General features: G+C 40.5%; 1 protein-coding gene across 5 annotated transcripts in view; it reads left to right on the top strand.

Annotated features, from left to right (window-relative positions):
- The window catches only part of SUCLG2 (succinate-CoA ligase GDP-forming subunit beta), a 330,084-nt gene that overhangs the window by 11,032 nt on the left and 298,094 nt on the right, over positions 1-20,958 (top strand). For all 5 annotated transcript variants that reach the window (XM_042929928.1, XM_042929931.1, XM_042929932.1 and 2 more), the window contains exon 3: positions 4,331-4,435. In XM_042929928.1, coding sequence (XP_042785862.1) covers positions 4,331-4,435 — 105 coding nt within the window. The remainder of the gene's footprint in view (positions 1-4,330; positions 4,436-20,958) is intronic.

Here is a 20,958-nt window from a genome sequence, read left to right as displayed (position 1 = left end):
AGGGCAAGGCTGCTTGTGGTCCCTTGTGTGTGCTCGGGAGCAGAGGAAGAAAATGAAAATCTCTTGGGAAAAGGACTTTCTTGCCTCAGCACTGATTGGGAGTGGAGACCAGATTTTTAGCCTTATCAGAAAATATTAGTTTTCCCCCGATCGATGGACCTGTCTTCACATTTTTATAAGGAAACTATGGTATCGTTTGCTTGATGTCCCCCCATCTTCTGATCCTGCTCTCCTAGTTGCTGTCAAGATGCTGTGGTTACAGTTGCCTGGACTTTGAAGGACTTATTTGGGTTAACTTACCTTTGAAAAGAAGGGGAGGAAAACCACATTTAATATGCACTCTTATTCCAGCCTTAGGGCTTACATAGGCCTTTAATAAGTAATATAAAGAATGCTGAAAGTTATTAATTATTTTTGATTAAGGGAATAAACTATTAATGGTGAGTGTTTCTTTGTTAAGACTCAGAACTCTTTCTTAAAGTGACATATCATTAAACTTGAAAACCAACAGTATAGGGAAAAGAAGAATGAATTTTTCAGTTGATAGCTTTTTTATAATTGGCATGAAAAAATAAATGTGCTATTTGGCCAGTTAGAAAAACGAGATACATTTTGAGATAGTGGAGTTGTAAACCGATTATCCTCACTAATTTAAAATGATGATGAAGGGTTGAATGACTAAGTGTTGAGGAGGCTCCTTTGAAATGGAGGCAGAACTGTTGTGATTGGTCCTTGGGGAGACTGAGCCTATGGGGTAGGTTCCGACATCGATTCAGATGTATGGGTTTTCCAACACCACCAGGCGGTTCTCACACACCATTTGAATGTCCTGTAATTCAACTCCATTCTGACGCTGCTTGCTGGAGATAATGTCACATCCCACAGGTCAAGGGCTCAATCCTAAAACTTCTGGCTACCCCCTCCCTCACACCAGTCTCAAGTCCACATTGCCACCCATGCTTCTGACTGACCATAGATTTGCTGATTCCGTGATCCCCACTCCCCCCCTCCCCCCCCCCCCCCCCCCCCCCCACCTCAGGTTCATTCAGTCTGCTAGAGCAGCTCCTGGAACTTAGAGAAACATTTTACTTACTAGATTGCTACTGGTTTCTTACAATAAAGGGTGTAAGTCAAGCACACCCAGGGCAAGGTGTGCTACTAGAGTTGTACAGCTCCCATGCTCTCTGAGCACACGACTCTCCCCGGGTCTCGGTGGGTTCACCAGCTCCAGAGCTCCCAGAATCCTGTAGGTCAGGGATTTTTATGGAGGCCTCATCACCTAGGCATGGCTGATTGAATATTTGGTCATCGGTGATTGAACTCAGTCTCTAGCCCCTCACTCATCCTTTAGGAGGGATACAACTGAAAACTCCGACCCTCTGATTACTAGCTTGGTTCCCCTGGCAACTAGCCCCCATCCTTAGGTGGGGTCCAGGTCACCTTGTGCACATAATAGACCTGTATCACTCTCATCACTTAGGAATTTCCAGGGGTTTTAGGAACTCCATACTAGGACCATGGATAAAGACCAAATACACATTTCTTATTAAAATCACAACATCGGGGCACCTGGGTGGCTCAGTCAGTTGAGTGTCCGACTTCAGCTCAGGTCATGATCTCACGGTCCGTGAGTTCGAGTCCCGCGTTGGGCTCTGGGCTGATGGTTCAGAGCCTGGAGCCTGCTTCCGATTCTGTGTCTCCCTCTCTCTCTCTGACCCTCCCCCGTTCATGCTCTGTCTCTCTCTGCCTCAAAAATAAATAAACATTAAAATTAAAAAAAAATAAATAAAATCACAACATCACAGGTGCTTTTAGGATTGGAGTACCAAATCTAAAACTCGTAGCAGAGCATATTGGGAGCGTAATGGATGCTTTCTTTTTTGTCTGATAAAGGTTTACGGTGAGGCTTTTATGAGTGGTATAAAATTGATTTTATAACTATTTTATATAAAATATAATTTAACATGGGGAAACTTACAGAGTTAAACTTCAGATAGAGATGAGAGAAAGTTATTAAGTTCCATTTCCATTAAAAGGCTGCAAGGGAGTATGACATTTCATTTATCTTAGTATTGGCAGTATATCAATAATGTTATGTCTACAGTAATCCATGAGTTACAGTATTCCTTTCTTGAAGATATTTTGTTCTGTGCTACAGGATGAGTCTATTTTGCCCCAATATACTTCAAAGTATTTTTTTAATAGGCCAGAAAAGAATCCTTTTCTTGGAACTTTGAAGTTTCAAATAAACAATATTGTCGTAATTTAAGTAAAATTAATTATGAATGCAAAGCAGTGTTTTTGTGATTGAATTTTGGGATGTTGAGGGAAGTAGCAAAGGGATTGCTTTTTTGATTCATAATTTGAAGCTGAAAATGCCTTTTATGTCTCTGAAAACCTTGTTTTTCACTTCTCATGTTTCTCAAGGTACTAAAAATATGTGTATCTATTTTTTATTTAAAAATTTTTTTAATGTTTATTTTATATTTGAGAGAGAGAGAGAGAGACAGAGCGTGAGTGGTGTAGGGCAGAGAGAGAGGGAGACACAGAATCTGAAGCAGGCTCCAGGCTCTGAGCTGTCAGCACAGAGCCCGACATGGGGCTCGAACTCATGAACCGCGAGATCGTGACCTGAGCTGAATTTGGATGCTTAGCTGACTGAGCCACCAGGCACCCCTGTATTTTTTTATTTAAAATTTTTTATTAATTTACTTTTTAATTTTTATTTTACTTTTGTAAAATATACGTAACGTAAAATTGTCATTTTAACATGTACATTTTTGTGGCAGTAAGTACATTCACACTGTTATGCAGCCATCACCACCAGCCACGTCCAGAACTTTTTCATCTTCCCTTACTGACCTTTGTACAAATTACATGCTAGCTCCCCATTTTCCGTTCTGCCAGCCCCACAAGCTGCCATTCTACTTTCTTTTTCTATGAATTTCACTCTGGGGACATCATGTAAGAGAAATCATACAGTGTTTGTCCTTTGTGTCCTGTATTTCATTTAGCATAATGCCCTTAAACCTCACCCATACAAGTGCCAGAACTTCTTCCTTTTTAAGGCTGGATTATATTCAGTTGTGGGTATATACATTGTATGTTTATACGTGTGTGTAACATTTTGTTGATCCATTCATTCATCAGTGGACACTTAGCTTGCTTTCGCCTTCTGTCTTGTGAATAATGCCTCTGTGAGCATGAGCGTACAATGGATATATATTTTCTATTGACGTTGTCCTGAGTAGAAATGTTGTCCGATGTATAGTTTGAACTATATTTCCCGTTTCCCATGTCGGGTTAGAATGTTTAAGAAACACCTTTGCTGTTAATATTTTCTTAAATATTCATATTCTTTTATTCTTCCAGTGAGTGTTTGTTAATGCATCACTTGTTAAACGCACTTGTCAGGCTCAGAAGATGGTAGGTCGATAGGACGCTAGGGCACATGGGACAGATGCTGCCTTTAAGGAACGGTCAGGGGGAGACCACAGAGAAATGGTCAGTTACAGGGAGAGGCGTTTGGTGTTGTAGAGGGCTCCCCAGGGCTTTCTGGAATGCAGCACCACCAGTACCGTTTCTCCAGGGCTCGCCTACACAGTGGCTGGTCATAGTGTCTGTTTAGAAACCTCAAGTTGCGCACATGCAGGAATAGACTCCTGACACTTCCCGCCCGCATTTCACGGGCCAAGCCTGGTGCTGTGCACTGGAAGAGGACTGCCTCATGGCATCCTTACAGTGATCCTAGGAGGCAGGCATTCTTATTGCCATCACCAAGCCCATTTTTTAAAATATTTATTTACTTTTTAGACAGAAATTGGGAGAGTGAGCCGGGGAGGGGCAGAGAGAGAAGGGGACCGAGGATCCAAAGCAGGCTCTGCCCATGCAGGGCTGGAACTCAGGAACTGTGCGATCGTGACCTGACCGAAGTCGGATGCTCAACCGACTGAGCCACCCAGGCGCCCCCACCAGGCCCAGTTTTAAAAGGGGCAGACTGTGGTTCAGAGACTGCACAGAGCTGCTGTCACAGCTGTTGTCCCACACGGCTCCTTGCATTGCCACTCACATCCGTCTGTTTGGTTGTGCCTGTCGTGAGTTGAGTGGTGTCTCCTCCCAAAACAAATTTATACTTCAAGGCTAACCACTAGTACCTCAGAATGTGATCTCATGTTGAGATAGCATCATACAGAGATTATCAAGTTAAAGGAGATTACTAAGGTGGGGCCTAATCCAGTAAGACTGGTGTCCTTATAAAAAAGGGCAAATTTAGACTCAGAAATGTTAGTAGGGAGAACACCCATCTGAACATGAGTGATGCTTCTCTCAGCCGTGGGACAACAAAAAAGGCCGGCAAGCCAGCAGAAGTGACGGGAGAGGCACCGCCTCAGAGGAACCAGCCCTGAGGACATCTTGTTTGCAGACCTGTGACCCAGTACGTTACCCCTAAGCCCCGGGTCTGTGTTACTTTGTTCTGGCAGCCATAGGAAACGAACATGGTGCCTTTTGTGGTTGTGAGCTTTTCCATCCTGGCCCTTTTGGCCTCTCTGAGTTTATCCTAGAGATGTGTATCTTCCATAGCTGCTTGGAAAGCCAGCTTATGGACCATGAATACAAGTTGTCTTGGTTTATGCTTTATATATTTGTTTTTGAACCAAACATTGTTTCCCCACTATATTATTCACCAGTGTGGGTTTGGGAAGCTCTGACCATTTCTGAAAGTGAGGTCATTTTATTTTATTACATATTTTTACTTTTGAGACAGGGAGTGTGAGTCGGGGAGGGGCAGAGAGAGAGGGGCAGAGGATCCCAAGCAGGCTCTGCGCTGACAGCAGAGAGCCCAATGCAGGGTTTGAACTCATGAACCGTGAGATTGTGTCCTGAGCCAAAGTCAGACACTCAACTGACTGAGCCACCAGGCTCCCCAAAAGTGAGATCACTTTAAAGCAGGAAGAATTGCAATTAAGAAGAATATTGTAAAGAAATAGGGTGTGAGGTTTGATATCACTTCCTAAATAGGAATTGGGAAATGTGTTGACTGCAGCAAGAAATTGAAATAAATACAGAACCTTACTTATTCAGATGTGTCATTTCTGGTATTGTCCATTTGGCTTACATAAAAAACAAAGTTCATAATTTTTTGATCTCACCCAGTTCTTAACCATTCTCTGTATTCAGACAGCTCATCCAAAGTTAAACAGAGAACTACGTTTTAAAACTTATGTACAGGCCTTTTAAAAAAACAGTTACATAACTTATTCCAGCTGATTTTGTAATCAGAAGCTTAACACTAAGCAGTGTTTTTCTTCAGTAGTATAAAGTTGAAATTTAAGAATAATCAGCATGCAATCAAAAGCTGATTATAAATGAACAATAATGAACATAAAAGTGAAATCAATTCTGAGGGTTATAATGAAAGAAAAAAGGAGTAATAGCAGTAGTTGAAAAAGGAGAGTAATAAAAAGAGGTTATGCCAATAGGCAAATAGTGGATGAAAATCAGCAGTGATGTTCTATGGAATTCTCAAAGAGTTTGGGGGAGAATGGGAGAAACAAAGATCGTAAGAGTGATCATAAGAGCCAAAATGTGTATAGTTGTATGGATTTACTGCCATAGATGCAGTCATCTAGGAAAAGTCTTAGAGTTTTAGGAACGAATCACATCTGGATCTGGATGCTGGCAGGTGGCATGGAGAGAAACGGTTCAGTTGTATCTGACAATGTAAGACATTCAGCTTCTCTGAGCCTCAGTTTCCTTGTTAAATGGTTTAATGCTTATTGTACATTGGTTATACACCAGGAATTGTGCCACGTGCAAGGGACAGGCACAGCTTGGCAGGATGGCTGCGAAAGTAACACGTCCCAGAGTGCAGGGCGCATATCATTGACACTACACAGAAGTGGGTGGTATCAGATACCAGTGAGTCACACAGTGAGGAAGTTGCTCTCTTAAATATCTTTGACACCTTAAGATTTTGTCCAGGAGAATTTTAGGTTTTGTGCCAGTGTGCTTTTTAAGATCTTCAGCTCAGGACTTTTTATCTGAAGTAGCCAGATCAATCCCTTTTGTTTTTAGATTGTGTTGATAATTATCTTCTCCTTAGGCAAACAGATGGGTCGTTGTTGAAAATAAAGTCATCTTATAAGTTAAAACCAGTCATGTAAAGAAATTGGTAACAGTATTAGTGTTCTGTGGATATAGCAAGCATTGTGTGTGAGCAGTTGTCATTTGGAAAACTTTGAACCAGAGTAACCTTGGAATTGCTCTCAGTTTGCATTCCCTGGTAGCAGATAGTGAGAAAAGTATTCACACAGAAGTAATTTTGTGGGGGAGGTATTTCCAGGAAAATTTGGAATGGTATGAGGGAAGTTGAACCAGTAGGAAAAGGAGGATAAGGAGGGTGTGTTATTCAGCTGAGACTCAGGGAGGGTACCTTTGCTTTAATTCCACAGGGCAGCTTGGGAGACGGTGTATGTGCATTACACACTGCAGTTGTCCCCATTAGGGGCAGTGGGAGTTGGGTTACTTACACATCCTCATCCCTCCCGTGAGGATATGAATTCCCGCGCACTTCCGGTTGTTCATGCTCGAGGGCAAGTGAGCATCAGCACCCCATGACAAAGGGCCAACAGGGGCTGGCTGCTGGGAGTGGGAGCACACAGGGACTGTGTAGAGGGATCCGAGGCCATGTGGGTGGAGCCCTGATAGCAACTGCTGCAAGTCTGTTCCATACTTAAGTGACATGTAAGCCACTCAGCTTTGTGCATTGGACATTTAGTTTAGTCCTTCGTGTCTTGGTTTCCTCATCTAGGTTAGAATAACAACAGTAGGAAAACTTTTAATTCTTCTGATGAAATTCTGGAATGTTAGAATGGTTAGACATCTTTGACATTTTCTCTTACACGATAAAGCAACTGAATTGCAGAGAAGTTAGATGTGGGAGACCATTTGTACTGCCTTGGTCATAGCAGGAACTTTGAACCCTTGTCTTTTGATTCCTGTTCCAGGGTGTTTACACTTTTTTACTGATTTACAACTTCTGAATCAGGTGAGGAAAATGTATTTGGGCCTTGGGATATATTTTGTTTTTGATGTAAATTCTGTGGTTTATGTCTCTGCATGGCATTGCTTGGTTTTTAAGCTTTTCCGAATTAAGAACCATTTGAGTTTCTGCGAAGTGTTATTGGACATTTGGATTAATATTCCCATGAACCTTTGCCCTAATAAATCCTAGCTTTTTAATCTGCATTAAAAAGATATTTCTCTCAAAACTTGACATTTTGGTGAAATGAGTTTCTGTATTTTTTTTTGTTTTGAGGCTTTCTTCTTACACGTTTGAAGTGTAATGGACCACAGGAACCTGGAGAGTGTACCAATTTGTGTTGGTCTCCTTTCTGTGGTTCTCTGAGGGAGAAAATAGATGCTCAAGTTTTCTTGGAGATTTTAAAGAATCCCACATATGGATTGTACTTCTACATTAACAATGGTTAATAGAATTTGAAGACAATAAGGAACTTTGAAAAGGATTCAGTCCTAATGCAAACCGCAGGGCCATTTTATATGGGCAGTGAAGACTTGTTTATGGTCCCTGAGACAGAAATCTACCCCAGATTTTGGCTGTTACGTGAACTCAGATTGGTGCTTTAAAGACTTTGTTTGCATTCACCTTTAGTAGCAAATACCGTTTGACTAAGGCTGTGAAGCAGGATGTATAGTTTAGTGGGTTAAAAACATAGGTGAGGGATTATGGGATGGGGAAATAGGGGTTGATAAAAGTTATCAAGGGGTTGATTAAAGTTTATACTTTAAGTTTTAAACATGAGTAATGTCTAAGGGTCTAATTATAACATGGTGACCGTTGGTGACGATATATTGCATAATCAAAATTTGCTAAGAGCGTAGAATTTAAATATTATCACCAAAAAAAAAAAAAAAAGGTACGTATGAGAGGAGATAGAGGTGGATGTGGTAATTCACTTGTTGGGGTGAATCCTTCCACAGTGTATATAGATCCATCAAATCATTACTTTGTGTACTCTAAATACCTTACAGTTTTGTCAGTTATATCTCAATAAAGCTAGGGAAAAAATAAAAATTAAGCAATATGAAGGCAAACAAACTAAGACAAAATTAAAAATACAGGCTCAGGTGGCTGGGTTCTAATCCTGACCCTGACCTTAGTAACTGCGTGTTCTCTGGTGGGGAACTTAAACTGTCAAAACTTTTCCACCTGTGTCAGTTGAGGAACTACAACAAAGGGGGTGAGGACTTGCAGAGGTAAAGACTGCCGGGCGTGTAGTAAGTGCTCAATAAATGGTGGTGATGGTGATGTTATTAGGAGTACTAGTTGTTAGGAAGGATAATAATTTTGTCTGGTTGTTTAATACATTGAACATTTTCTTTTTTTAAATTTTTTTTTTTTAACGTTTATTTATTTTTGAGACAGAGAGAGACAGAGCATGAGCAGGGGAGGGACAGAGAGAGAGGGAGACACAGAATCTGAAACAGGCTCCGGGCTCTGAGCTGTCAGCACAGAGCCCGACGCGGGGCTCGAACTCACGGGGACCGCGAGATCATGACCTGAGCCGAAGTCGGCCGCTTAACCAACTGAGCCACCCAGGCGCCCCAAACATTTTCTTAATAGATCATTTTACATATGGGTATGCCGTGAAGTTGGATTGTGTGGTATGCTTTTTCAAATAGCGAGCTAAATAATTTAAGATAAACACACAACCTACAAGTTTGGAAAGGAAGAATCATTCTGATGGTATTCTCTCTGGACCATCAGAAGCGTGTCTTAGATAGTGAACTTGGTACCATGTTGTCTATGGACACGCTTCCTGTTTGCTCTTCAACCCACTCTGGGCCTCATTCTCTTTTCTCCTCCTGCACGTAGACTCAGCATGAAAACACATGCTGATGTTTGTACTGCCCTGAACTATGAGGTCCCCTCAAACACTGGACTTGGCTATCCATGCGCTTCTGTACATCATTTCCTCTGCTGGAAATGTGTTTTCTTGACATGTCTCTTTGTTGTCTTCAAGATTTAGCCCAAATGGTACTTCTTACAATGCCTTCTGTGTTTTCTGCTGGCATCCCTCCCCTACTCCCTCTTGTTTGCGAGTCGGAGCCCCACATCAGGCTCACTGTTGTCAGCAGCACAGAGCCTGCTTCAGATCCTCTGCCTCCCCCCCGCGTCCCCCGGCCCTCCTCCACTTGCACGTTCTCTCTCAAAAATAAATAAGTCAGCGAAAAGAATGAGTATGTCCAGTTGCTGGCTCACAGAGGTTGGCAGTTAATCGAAGGCAAGGAGTTAGCTGCTTTTGATGGATGATTAGTAACTTTAAATTATCCAGGAGGAAGTATCTGGATGGCGTCATTAGAACTTGAAAAGTTGAGACAACAGTTCTCTTTCTCATTTAATAATAAAAAAAAAAGGCCCATGAATAACTGATCAAAATTTAATTGAGGACAAAAAATCAGATACTGCTTCCAGGCATTTTCATCACCACCCCCCATGTGAAAAACCAATTACTTCATCCTTTTACCCGAGGAGCCCTTTAATGAGTGTGATTGGGAATAGGTTGTAAGGGAAAAGTTAAGTGTTGATGGTTTAATATCTGTTCTTAGCTTTCAGAACAGGCTGGGGAACTTGGTGCTATACCTCTAGTTGGCTCTTATTTTCTATATTATTTATAGCCGTTAGCCTGCTTTTCAGTAAGAATTTAGTATACTGCACGGCAACCTGACAGATAAACACGGGAGTAAGTTGGAAAAGCTTTTTGGTTCTAATGTGAAATCTGCTTCATAAAGAACAGAGTATTTGAATCCTTCATTGGTTAATGTTGTTATCCTAATCCTAACTTATATTTAGTTTTCAGAGTTTACTTGGTGGCTCCTGATGTTTCCATTTATTTCATGGTATGAAATGCAAGAACGAATGACTCAGTGAGATAAACTATTTGAGGGGGTGTCAGAGCCAAAATCTAGTCTTTTTAAAAATATTTCATTTGTTTGGGTGTGAAAACTATTTCAGGAAGTAACCCTTTTGATTAAAAAAAAAAAGGTTCTGTTTTGTCATTATCTGGATATTTTATGCCTCTTTCCCACCAACTCTGGCTTTTTCTGTTACTAATCTAAGTGTTATTAGCCATCTCAAAATAGGATGTCTTCTAGCTTCACAGGTAGCCTTTGACTGTATACTGAAACTTTAGTTCTGATAGGAGTTTAATAAGATGTTTGAAACACTTTTTTGACGATCAGAGTAATATTTTCAAGGTATGAAGTTGCTGATGTACAGTGACCGATATAAAAAGCAAAGTCTTGGATTAAAACCTACGCATGTTAAATATTTTAGATGTCTTGTCTAAACAGGTAATATTATGTCATTTCTAGTTTTATATATGAATAAGAAAATTTATCTTGCACTTACCATAAAAAACTTAGAAGCTACAGAATGTATTAAAAGGCCATAAAGATCTCCTGCAGTCACCTGTTCCCTAGATAACACACTGTCAAGAACAGTGTGGACGTTTTCATTATTTTGCACACATGTGCATTAGATACATGTATGCGTTTTCTCTTAAAATTAGGATCACACTCATTAGATAATTTTGTTATTTCCCTCCCACCTGACGTCAAATTGAGAGTACTAACCTGTGCATTAACATTTTTTGCACATAGTATTTCTTATACCAAAAATTTGGAGGAAAGGAGGCTGCCCTCATGTAGATGTCCTAATTTATCTTGTCATTTGTTTATTAGCGGGCATTTGTGTTATTTCTGATGTTCCACTGTTTTAATGTTGTGGTGGATATTCTTGAACGTAAGTTTTTGTTTACTAATCAAATAAATTTTGAGGTGTTTTTTCAGATTGCCCTCCAGAAAGGCTGTACAGATTTATACTCCCTGTGGTGATTAATAATAGCAGTAATAATAGTGGCTCCTACTTATTAAAATTTATTACAAATTATATGCCACATGCTATTCTAAGCACTTTGTGTGGATTAAATGTTTTATTCCTCAAAAAACCTAGCCTCCTTTCAGAGATAAAGGAAGTCAGGATGTAGTATATGACAATGTATGTTGTGTAGTATCCTCACTTTCATCAAATATGTTTTAAAAAAGTTTTCCTGCTTATTAGACGGGACATAACTTCTCATTGATTTCAGATTACATTGCTGTGATGCTGCAAAGATTGTACATTTTTTTCATCTGTCATAAATAAAAAATTATTTCTCTCTTAGGAAGAAATTTGTTCCTGAAAATCTCCTAAGACAAATTCTAATTCTTATTAGCCAAATATATAGGTACTGATGGGGGAGGTGGGCAAGGGGATGGGTTTTTAAATAAGTGATGGATATTAAGGAGGGCACTTGTTGTGATGAGCCCTGAGTGTTGTTTGTAAGCGATGAATCACTAAATTCTTCATCTAAAAGTAATATTACACTGTATGTTAACTAAACATATTACACGGTATGTTAAATAAAAATTTGGAGAAAGATGAAAAAATACAGTTACTGTTAGTGCACAGCTGAACTCCAAAATTAACACCAGTTTATGTTAACACTGTTGACTCCTGTTAAAGTGGACACAGTTTCTTCAAGAGTTAAAATCAGCAGTCAGTATGTGAGATATGTAACAAGACAGTATCGTTTCATTATTTACTCTGTGACGTGTTTGTCACTCATGTTCCTTTAGCTTTGTTTTAGCTTTACATATAGCACACTTAATATTGGACTTCCCAGGCATTCATTGATATTCACTGTTTATGTAATGGGAACTTTAATGCAAGCCCTGAGCCCTGCTTAAGAAAACCATAAAGTATACAGAAAAAAAAAAAAATCAATGCAAACAGTATAGGAGACAATCACTATTAGGAACTGGTAGCTCATGAGCACACCTAATAGCAAATGTCCACATAGAAGGCTGCTTTCACGCTCACTCTTGTTTCTCAGTTTTCAGCTGCGCCGAAGTCGTGAGGTAGCCCAAATGAGCCTTGCGTATACAAATGCAAATGTATGTCAAAGTGGGTTTATTAAATGAAACTCCTCATTAAGTTGAATTCTTGTAACCTGGTGGATGTATCTCAGGGTCTTAGTGTATTATAAATAATTGGGTTAGGGGAGGTTGACTGAAGCTTATTTCATGCTGTGTCGCTCAGTTAAGCCTTGTTAAAAATTTTTTTTAACTTTTTTAAAATTTATTTTTGAGAGAGAGCGAGAGCAGGGGGAGGGGCAGAGAGAGAGGGAGACACAGAATCCGAAGCAGGCTCCAGGCTCTGAGCTGTCGGCACAGAGCCCGTCTTGGGGCTTGAACCCATGAGCCGTGAGATCATGACCTGAGCCAAAGTTGGACCCTTAAGCAACTGAGCCACCCAGGTGCCCCTACTCACTTAAGCCTTTTAACTGTTCACCAGTGGAGGGTTTGGAGCAAGGAGGCTATGTGATTAACTTTTAGTTTTCAAAAGACCACTTTGGTTATTGGACAAAGTAGACCATAGGCACAAAAGTGAGGCAGGGAGGCCGGAGTTAGGAAGCTGTTTGGAGGGTCAAATGGAACGATCCAAGATGATTCTTAGGCTACCTCCATCAGGATCACCTGGGATATTTGTTAAATGCAGATTCATGGGTCCCCTTGGATATAACTTGTGTCTAAAACCCAGGAATCTGCATTTTAACAAAATTTCCCACATTAATGTTTGAGCATCATGCATGGGTCTAGTGATCTTTAGGATCCATTTTAGCTCTAGCATAGGGGAAAGGCACAGTTGGGTCCGTTTATGATTTTTGAAGAAAGGAAAAGAAATATTTTAGTGCCTTCTTACGAGAATTCATTTGAGAGTGTGTTTTAGAAAAATAGGGAACATTTATTGGGTACTTAATAGGTACCACGCATTGTACTAATAGCTTTTAATAATTTTTTTTCTTAAACCTTCCACAACTGAGTAAGCTCAGCATTAATAACCTAATTTCTAGATGAGGCAACAGAAATCCTTAGAATCTTAAATTATTTTCAGTTAGGATGTGTTTGGCTATTAGTAAAAACTCTGTCTAAAACTGGCCTAAGTAATGAAGTCTTTATCATAGCATATGTCAGGGACTCCAGCAGTATGGTGTGACCCAGGTTGGGTGATTCAGTGGCTCACATATATGATTGAGATTCCAGGATTTTTGCTTCTCTCTGCCATAAAGTGTTTGGTATTGATCTTGACCTCACTCTGGAAGCAAGATGCCTTGCATTTCTGGGAGAGAGAGAACTTTCAGAGGAAGAACAGAGATGATCTTTTTGTTATTCTCCTAGGGAGAAGAAGTTCTTCCCATAACCCTCCTATCAGGCTTCCTGTCATTTGGTGCCGGGGGAAGATTAGGTCTTTTGCTTGCTGCTGTAACAGCCCTTGTCAAAGGGTGGGATTCTCGTCTTTGGCTGAGACTGCTGCTGAATGGTTTAGAAAACGCGGAATCACTTAGTGTCCACTCCAGCCACGTTGCTGGTGAGTGGCAGACCTAAGATTTGAACTCTCTCTCTTGTCAGACCCCAAAGTCTTCATGATTTCTCCCATGCCGTACGCGTCCCTAAATATCTTTCTGCTTGCTATAAAGGCTTCCACTTGCACCTTTTCTTATTGGTTTCTTGATGGTCAATAATCCCAGATTATGTTTATGTGTCTCCTTGCTGGCTTTCTTTACAGACCAAGCCTGAGCTCCTAGCACGGTTAAAGGACTACATTTGCATTCAGCAGTTTCCTGCCCCAGTGGCATACTGGGTCAGTTAGGAGGTGCAACGTCAAGTGTTAACTACAACCTGGAAATGTGTTGATGAGCGTCAGCTTGTAAATGATGCAGGAGCCAGTTTCTGAGCCTTTGCAGGGACAGCACAGCCCAAAGGAGGCCCACTAAGTACATGTTTTCTCCTTGATACCTACAACAGTACTCTGAGGCCTGTACCAAATTATCATCATCTGCCATCATCCTCAGTTTACAAAAGAAGAAACTGAAGCTTAGAGAGGTTAAGTTGTTTGCCTAAATTCACCCCATTTGTAAGTGAGAGTCTAGATTTGAATTTAGGACCATGAGACTTCTAAGCAAGCATTTTCATTTCAAACTTCTTAAAATTGTGAAATAGCATAAAGTACTGAATAAAATCCCTACCACCTATGTGTAGTTTCATATGTAATCATAAAGTGAACATTATTCCCCAGAACCCAGATGGAAAGTTGCCAGGACCCCAAAGAAAATCCCATCCTCACTTGCTCTACCGATCGGTTAATGTTTGTGGTACTTATTGAGCCATAAAACTTATACTCTTAATTACCCTGCTTGATTGATTGTCTTCCTTAGCAAATCACAATATGGTGTAGGGGAAAGCTGTATGAACCAGAAATCGGAGGCATAGATGCTCCCCATCTGTAATTGTATTTACCTTAGGCAAGTCCCATTTCTTTGAAAAAGACTGGCATAAGGCCAAATAACTTATAAAAACCTCAATTGCATTATCCAGATAAGGAATTTGCTAACTGGAATGTGAAAATCAGGTTGGAGGCCAGGTTTGGCTTGCTTTTTTTGTTGTTGTTGTTAATTTGGTAGTGTGGATACTTTTAACAACCCAGTGACAGACTTCACTCTTTTTTAACAGCAAGTATTTTGTTCATTTATGTAAGTCAGTAAATTGCCCTTACACCTTATTGATTAAAATGTCCTAGCTCTTGAAGGACTCACAAGTATAATTTCTCTGAGACAGACTGTGCTTTCGTTTTTTAAAATCCACTGTTGAGGTCTGTGCATGATAAAGTGGAACCAAGTGGTTATTAATTTTTCATTGAAATCTTCTGAATAAGTGTTTTCTCTTGGTTGGTTTCAAAAGGAGTCATATTCCTGAATCTAATTAGAGGCAGTTTATGTACTGTGGGCTTATTAAGATTCAAGGCACTTTTTTATTTTAGTCTGTCTGATATCCCTTTTTAATTTCACTTAAATTTAAATTACTCTAAACATCATCTGGGCATAGTGAAGATACTCAGTGTTATTAATAATGATGATGTTGACGCATCCGTCCTGTCTTATTCTTCTCAAATTCCATAACCTTATTCTGGTTCTGGCTAGGTTCTGGCTTGTGAGTGTGTGGGACCGTGCAGCCCCTCCCCTCTCTCTTCTTGTGGCAGACATCAGTAATCAATCATGACACCATTTTGGTGAGCCCAGACAAGGCCTCTGGGACTTTATTCATGTAGCCGCCAAGGCACCTTTCCCAGTTGGTCAGAGTTAGCAGGCTCTCTGCCACCCATCATCCTGACGTTGGCTGTCCTAGGTCTAGACTTGCATGTTTTTTCCTTTTGATCTCTCGAGTAAGTTACAATATCAGCTGATCGATTTTCTTGTAAATCTCTGCCATAGACTCCCGTTTTCCTACCGATTTGGATGACAGTCTTTCTCTTTATGGGGCCTCTCTATAGCACCTCACTTCCCAAGGGATCTCAAATTTCTCAAGCTGCCTACGAAGTGTGTGTATCTCACAACAAGCTACAAGACTTAATCCTTGACCGGTCTTCGTTTATTCCTCTGGAATTTGTTCTTGGAAGTGACTTGTGTCTTAAGGTGAGAACTCTTCCTCTCATTTAACGATATGAATGCTCCCAGTATTGTGTCTGCTAATGAGTATTTCCTGGCTATTTGGAATAGAAAAGACATGTCTGCTTGAATCCCTCCTGAATTTGTATCAGGCTGCATTTTCGGTATGACCATGTAAGCTCTTAACAGATTTAACCTTCCATAGTTAGTGATCATATACTAGGGACAAAAATACAAAACCCAACTACTGGAAGACTTTGGAGAGTGAAGAAAAGCAGGGAGATCTTGGAATAAAGTCAGAATTGGAAGGGACATACTCACACATACTGAGTTTCCGGTTTCTGTTTTTGTTGTTTTGTTTGTGTTCTTTGTTTTTTGTGTTTTGTTTTGTTTTTTGTTTGTTTTGTTTTTGTTTTTGTTTGAGAGCAGGCCATGATGGTGTGTAGAACTCCAACAGAAAACTTAGTCTGTCTGCTCTGAAGAACCAGAGGACAGAGTTCTGGGTAAGCGTGGTAGCTGGAATATGAGGTGGGGCGGGGGGTACTCTGGAAAGGAGAGACAGAGAGGAGTGAGTCCTGGATTCGGTGTGTAAAGTCTACCCAAATCAGGAGATATCCTTGGAAGGGGATGTGTAAGAGGCTGACTGCAGACGGCCCAGCCAAAGTAAAAAAGATTGGAACTAAGATTGGAGGTGCTGCCCATGAGACAGAGTTTGCAGTTTGAGTCTGAATATGTGTCACCCATGAATCACGCTTGACTGAGAGCTCAGCTATTTTCACTTATGTCTGATACATGCAATGTAAATACACACTTCCCCAGTGTTCAGTTGCCTGTCTGGATTTCATATGCTTTGTTCACAGTTGTTGCGTTTAGAAGGCAGGCAAGAGGTCTAAAATATTTAGAACTAACACAAAGCCTCTTCCAAGGCAAGAGTTTGACACGAGATTTTAAGGATGCTGGTTCTGCCACAGGTCCCACTTGTTCTGAGCAGTCACTGGCGTGCTGTGAAGATTGCCCTTATGCATTCTGATGTCATGCTTACCTCATGTGCTTTGTTTACTTTTCAGAATGGTGTTGGAAGCAGAGTTGAATGTTGTAATAATCACAGTTCTCATAAATGACGATAGCTAATATTTTCTGAGCCTTCATTACACGACAGGCACCGTTCTAAGCATTTTACATGCAGTAACTCACTTTCTTCTCATGGTACCTCTTTGATTATTCCTGGTTTATGGTTGAGGAAATAAAGGCTCAAAGAGGTTGAATGCACACCTGTAAAGTGGTAAAGCCAGGAGCCAAGAGGAAGAGGAAGATAGGTTAGTATGGTATATACTCATGTGCACGTTCTCAATAGCTGTTGTCTGTACTGAGTTCGAGTAGATTCCTGAGCACGATAAATGTGAAAAATATCATTTTCTCGCTGCTGTGTCCTATCAAGTTTACTGGCATGAGCCTGGTAGGGAATAGGTTAAGAAATACTAGTGTAGGCTGAAAGATTGAATCCTAATTTAGTTAAAGGGGTAAAATATGAGTGAGCAGTTAATTTATCTCAGATGAAGAAGATTCTGCCTAGGCAGTTGTTTATTGACTCTTGTGGCTAAAATGCCACTGAAATTTTTACTCATGTTGAGGAGCAAGTTACTGAGTTTAGTCAATTAGAATGAAAGGCAAAAATAAACTTCGCTGATAACTAATAGTTTACTTTGTTCAGACTGGAATTCTTACATCTGCTCAGAGGCCTACAGGCTCTTGACCAGAACCTTGATGATGGTGGTGGTCCTGTCCTTGTCAAGAATGGGCAGAGTGGGGCGCCTAGGTGGCTCAGTCAGTTGAGCGTCTGACTTCAGCTCAGGTCATGATCTCACGGTCCGTGAGTTCGAGCCCCACGTCAGGCTCTGGGCTGATGGCCCAGAACCTGGAGCCTGCTTCCGATTCTGTGTCTCCCTCTCTCTCTGCCCCTCCCCCATTCATGCTCTGTCTCTCTCTGTCTCAAAAATAAATAAACATTAAAAAAAAAATTTAAAAAAAAGAATGGGCAGAGGAAAGAAAAATCACTTCCTATTGTTGCACTGAAGAACTTTTAATGATATGCTGAGCACCGCAGTGTACTGGTTAGATGACATAGGATCTCTGTGGGTACAAAAGGAAGCTGTTACAGTATTAGGCTTAGGTAACATATATTGAGGCTGTCCAGGAGGGCAATGCGATCTTTCTGCTCTGTTCCCTTTTCTTCAGACCGCCTGTGGGTATTTGTCCTCTCCTGAACACCGTGTTATAGAATGGACACTTTATCCTATCAGTGGAGTAACTTAAATTGTATTAATAGATAACACAGAGCACAATGATAACCTCTGGACAAAATGCGCAAAATATGACAACATTTCAAAAATATTTGAAAGTGTTGGAGAGTAACCAGAACTAAAAACTGGAGGTAAAAACTGGAGGTAAAAACTGGAGAGGAGTCTGTCCTTGAAGGAAGTGAACTGCACTGAATGAGGCCCACGTTGCTGCAGCATTTCTTCTGTGAGCCCTTCCTGGTCTGCCCACGCAGTGCGTTGAATAACTCTCCATTGAAATATTATTTTTCCTTATTTGCCTAATGAAGTTTAAGCTGTACTTTGCTCAGAACACTTATTGACACTGATAGGAGGTGCTGTTCTTTCATTGTTATTTACCAAAAGTGGCTTTTTCTTGGCGTTTTATTATGGGATATTTGTTTAATTTCACAAAGTCTTGGGGACTTAATGTTATTTTATAGGATACAGGACATGAGAAAAGTAACAATGAAGGAATCAGGGTGTGTTAACCATTAGGGTTTTGACTTAGAACCTTTTTTTTTTTTGAAAAGGTGCAAAACTCATTTGCTTTTTCTGTGTTTTAAAGGTTTGACCTCTGTGTAAATTACTTTACTACTGAAACTGATTGCATTGTATTATAATGTTTTTGAATATTGATATAATAAATATTTAATAGATACATTTTGCTAGTAAGTACTTCATCTGGGATAGAATTAGAGAAGTTTTACTTGAATCAGCTAACAACATTACCTGTGAAATAGCCAGAAAACATCATCATGTTCTTTTGAATAACCTTAAAAACATCTTACTCTTCATTATTAGTTTGTTCTTGCTTTTGGTTTCTGGCTTAAGCAACATTAATTAAAAAAGGCAGTCCCTGTACATCCATCCTTCTACACTTGTGGTTCTAGTGAGGAGGGCAGTAGAAAGACAAAAATCATAAAGCACAGATTTGTATTTCAATATGAAGGACTCTGAAACATTTTTGTACACATTTGTTAAATCTGAGAAAAACCAATTGGGTTCTTTCCTTGACCGTCTAGATGATTATGGTGATGTGATAGTTATTATCATGAAAGCATTTAGTGAATATGTGTTTTGTGTTAGTTCCTGTGATACATGTTTCAGAGGGTGCATCTCACTGATGACATATGGTAACGTGATCTTATAGTGATTAAGGCCACAAGGTCCACACGTCTGGTGTGAATCCTTGAGATCTCGGAAGAATGTCTCAGTCTCAAGGTTGCTGTCTATAATCAGGGATAATCCTTTTCCTACCTTGCTGTTTCCAAGTGAACGCACTGGGATGGAGCTGCCTTCCCTGGTCACCTCTTATTAATGATCAAGGTCATTATCATAGTGGGGCCAGGGCTCAGAAGCAGGTCTCTGTCTCCATAGTCCCTGAGTGTAACCACCTTACAGTATGCTGCCTGGCATATAGTAAGTGCTTAGTATATATACTCTGAGGTACGTCTCCGAAGAGCTTGTTTTTAAACTTGTTTGGCCTTTTGTAGATAATATGTGGCAGAATGCAGAGAGAAGCTTCTCGGCTTTGGAGTCTTAGAAATAAATGATGGGCAGATGGGCTGATAGCTGTATAATTCTAGAAACATACCTACTGGACTGTTAGCCTGGCGAAGTGCCTGGCCTTGTCTAATGTATTTTACTTACTATCATGAGGACCACTGTTATTTGTCTGCCATGAAGGCAAGTCAAGGGCCTCAGTTTTAGATTGAGGGTCATTTTATCAGTGGTTCTTGTATCTAATTAATTAACATTTAGCAAATACTTAGGAAGCACGTCTTACATGCTGGGATTGTATGGGCAAGGGGATGCATTTGTGAATGCATAGTCTCATGGGATGTGCTAGACATTGACAGATTACATAATTGCACTTTGAGAGATGCTATGAGGGGATATGATGGACTAGAGTGAGAAAGCTTAGCTTGGGAGGGGAGTGCTAATATGGGTTTTGTGGGAGTCGGCAAACTTTCTGTTAAGTGCCATATAGTAAATATTTTAGATTTCCAGGCCTTACATTCTTTGTTATAACCACTCCGTCCCTGCGTTGTGAAAGCAGCCCCGGACAATACGTAAATGAATAGATGTGCCTGTGTTTCAGTAAAACTTTCCTTACAGAAACAGGCAGGTGTGCAGATAAGTCCCATTGATTAATTTGCTGACTCCTGATTTAGGGAATCAGGAAAGATTTTTCAGAGAAAACTGTTTATTTGAAAAGGTAATTTATGCCCTCGGTACAGAATTCTAAAAGGTACGTAGGGTATTATAATAAAAATGAAATCTCTCCCACCCTCATGCCCTTCCTCACAAGAAAACACTCTTGCCAGTTTTGGGTGGAGTGTTGTGTGTATATAGTGTATTTTATAAGTCACACCTATGACTGTTACTAGACTTTTTAAAGTCCTTAATGTGGGAAGCTGAGTTAGGCAAGTTTTATATTCCCATACAGACTGGTGCTGCTGCTCCTGGACCTGTTGCTGTTCCGTGATGGGATGGGGCTAGGGAAGTCCACTCGTATGTAGTCTTTTTTCTCCATCAGTAAATGGGACACAGCCTTTCAGTCCTTGAAATAGATGAGGATTTGTGAAAACTAGTGTCTACTCCTGAGACATTCTGATAATGAAAATGATATTACTGTGAGGAGAAGGAGCACTTCTGGAATTGCCACGGAATGGCAAGAAAAATGAAAGTAACAGTCTGGAGCTTCGTATGCTGCTTTCCCTTGTAACTTAGGGAACTCTTCTCAAGTGAGCCAAGTGTGTGTGGCAATCTGCCCAGCACGTGCTGAAGGCTTGGATTTGATAGTCCCTGGATGGAATTTCCCATCTTTATTTCGTGTCGTGGAATCACATTGTGATGTAATCCTCTGGCTGTTTTGCATACTCTCATTTGGGAAATAAAGTAGCATAAGCAGAATCTCCCCCTCCCTTCCCTTTGCCCTGTGCCTCTTGAGGTAGACCAAGGCTATCATCGTCTTCTCCCATGATCTGGATTGATGAGAAAGGGCACTCGGGCTGGCAGGCTGTTTCTGATGACAGTCAGAGAAGCTCATCAAAATCCATAGGTGGTTTTTA

The sequence above is a fragment of the Panthera leo genome, chromosome A2 (assembly GCF_018350215.1).
Source record: "Panthera leo isolate Ple1 chromosome A2, P.leo_Ple1_pat1.1, whole genome shotgun sequence".
Classification (NCBI taxonomy): Eukaryota; Metazoa; Chordata; class Mammalia; order Carnivora; family Felidae; genus Panthera; species Panthera leo.
This window is presented reverse-complemented; position numbering and strand designations above follow the sequence as displayed.